Source organism: Neophocaena asiaeorientalis, unplaced genomic scaffold, assembly GCF_003031525.2.
Source record: "Neophocaena asiaeorientalis asiaeorientalis breed wild unplaced genomic scaffold, Neophocaena_asiaeorientalis_V1.1 scaffold155, whole genome shotgun sequence".
Lineage (NCBI taxonomy): Eukaryota > Metazoa > Chordata > Mammalia > Artiodactyla > Phocoenidae > Neophocaena > Neophocaena asiaeorientalis.
The window spans coordinates 4,468,581-4,471,307 of NW_020173040.1; the positions used below are offsets into that span (position 1 = coordinate 4,468,581).

The 2,727-nt window shown below is 61.6% G+C and overlaps 1 protein-coding gene across 3 annotated transcripts in view; it reads right to left on the reverse strand.

Moving 5' to 3' along the window:
* RASGRF1 (Ras protein specific guanine nucleotide releasing factor 1) overlaps positions 1–2,727 on the reverse strand; it is a 105,342-nt gene that overhangs the window by 21,975 nt on the left and 80,640 nt on the right. For all 3 annotated transcript variants that reach the window (XM_024742710.1, XM_024742712.1, XM_024742711.1), the window contains one exon: positions 2,136–2,196. In XM_024742710.1, the coding sequence (XP_024598478.1) occupies positions 2,136–2,196 (61 nt within the window). The remainder of the gene's footprint in view (positions 1–2,135; positions 2,197–2,727) is intronic.

Sequence of the window (2,727 nt, forward strand, 5' to 3'; positions counted from 1 at the left end):
CATGTGTGTGTGTGTGATGAGGGTCCATGCATCCCCCCGACACAGTCGCCCTGGGCCAGGAATGCCCTGTGCAGAAGCCCAGATGCAGGAGCCCGGGTGTGAGGGACGCGATGCCAGCAGGGGAGGACAAGTTCTCAGGAAGGCAGCGGGGACGTGGGGACGAGAGCAGCAGGTGCCTCCCGGGACACCGTGCTGCAGGGTCAGGAGGCTCATGGGGAGGAGCCCGCAGCCTCTGAAGCAGGGGCGGCAGGCAGGGAGCTCAGCCCGCTCCTGAAGGCCCAGGATGGCTGAACTGTCAGGACCAAGGGCCGGGCTGGGCCTGGGGAGTGGCCTGCGAGCCAGGGTGGGGTGGCCCCGCGGCCGGGGGCACTGAGCGCTGTGGAGGCCCAGCAGGAGTGCTGGGCAAGGAGGAGGGGCGGCTCCCCCTGCTTCCTCCTGGCATGGCCGGGGGCACTGAGTGCTGCGGGGAGGCTTGGAAAGCCGTCACAGCAGGAAGCCCTTCTGCTCTCTGGTGAGGCCGTGGGGCCTCCTCCACACTGGACGTGCCCCTTGCAGGCCCTCTGGCCTCTGGGAACCAGGTCAGGGCCGGGGGCAGTTCGGCGGGCAGTGCTTTGTTCTGGAAGAACCTCAGCTCTTCCTGAAGGAACAAGAGGCCCTCAGGCTCTTGAGGGGTAAACATTCCAGTCGGGCCCCTATTGGGAAACAAGAGCAGTGTAGCTGCTCCCCTGAGCTTCCCTGCGGGGGGCACATGTGGCTTCCTGGGGTGCCAGCCTGCAGTGCTGCTCTCAGGGGCCAGGTGCAGGCAGGGTGCCAGTGTTCCACGGATGGCCTCACCCGACCCCGAGCAGAGAGAATGCGCTCCAGGAGTCAGGAGAGGGGACAAGAGGGGAGCAGCGGGCTCAGAACCCAGAGGCCCAAGTCCTCACACTGGCTACTTGGGACAGAATGGACGTCACTCGGCCAGCTTGAGAAGCGAGGCAGCGGGGGCTGAGGGGCCCGCGCGGTCTCCACCTCCGGGGAGGTCGGAGTTGGCTTTGAGCTTCCTTGGCTGCAGTGGTGGATGGCAGGGGCCTGGGGCTCTGGGGTGGCTCGTGGTGGCACGTCATCAACCTGGAAATAAAAGTGGGCCCAGCCAGGCCCTGGAAGCCCACAGACCATCGTCCCCTTCCACGGCATGGAACGCTACCGTGAGCTCTGCCCGGGGTCCCCTCATTTCTAGGCAGGTGGCCAACTGCATCCTGTCCCCTCCAGGTGAGGCAGTGTGGCGTGTGCAATGAGTTCTGAGTGTGAACACCAGCTCCGTCACTTAGCATAACCTGGGCTGGGTCGCTGCCCCTACCCCTGCCTCAGCTGCCTCCTCCGGAAGGTGAGGATAATGGTATAAACTTGCAGCACTATTGATAAGCGTCTTTAAGACTCTAGCACAGCTCCAGCACATAGGGGCAGCTCATCCACTGAAGGCTTGACTTTTACCCTCCTCCTTCCAGGGACAATGTGACCAGAGAGAGTTGAGGGGTCAGGGGAGGGACGGGAGACAGAGGACGAAGAAAATGGAGGTGGTGGTGTTATGGGTTGAATTCCCCACCACCCAAAAAAAGATATGCTGAAGTCCCAAACCCTGGTACCTGTGACTGTGACCTTATTTGGAAATAAGGTCTTTATAGATGTGCTCAGGTAAGATGAGGTCATTAAGAGTGGGCCTAATCCAGTATGACTGGTGTCTTTATAAGACGGGGAAGTTTGGACACAGGGACAGACATACACGGAGGGAAGAGGATGCAGGGACACCCAGGAAGAAGATGGTCACGTGATGGGAGATTCACTGCCACAAGCCAAGCAACGCCCAGGGCTACCAGACGCCAGAAGAGGCCCAGAAGGGTCCTCCCCTAGAACGTTTGGATGGAGCATGGCCCCAGCGACACCTTAATTTCAGACTTCTGCCTCCAGAGCTATGAGAGAATAAAATTCTGTTATTTTAAGTCACCAGTCTGGGGTATTTTGTTAGGGCAGCTCTAGGAAACCAATACAGGGGGTGACTGAGCTCCATCAAGGGGTCACTGGGTGGGGATCCTGGGAGCCAGGAGGCCAGGGAAGGACAGACTTGGCCAGCGAGCAAGGGGGCAGGCCTGGCTCACCGGCTGTGTAAGCTCCTCCAGCGTGATCTGGCTGTCCCCCGGGTCATCCTGGGTCAGAGTCCTATGGGACGAGAAAGCACAATGAGCCCCATGCACTCAGTCCCCCCAGCCTTTGGGGCAGCACCACCCCCGCCCCATCGCGCAAGGCCCCACGGTCTCGGCGCCCCCCATCTCTCTGTCTGTGCTCTGCCATTTCGTGCGCGTGCGCTAGGAGCCCCCTTTCCCCTTTCTTGTCACTGACTTTTTTTTTTTTTTTTGCGGTACGCGGGCCTCTCACTGTTGTGGCCTCTCCCGTTGCGGAGCACAGGCTCCGGACGCGCAGGCTCAGCAGCCATGGCTCACGGGCCCAGCCGCTCCGCGGCATGCAGGATCCCGCGTCCCCCGCATCGGCAGGTGGACCCCCAACCATAGCGCCACCAGGGAAGCCCGTCACTGACTTCTTGATGGGCTGTCTTCAGGACTCAGCTCCCTGTCTGGGCAAGGTCCCCACCTAGGGCTCCCTCAGCCCTGGGGCTTCCTGTGGTCTCAGCCTCAGGCTCCCCATGTTGAAACGGCTGTGTATGTTCCTGTCCCCCCCCCCCCCCCCCCCCCC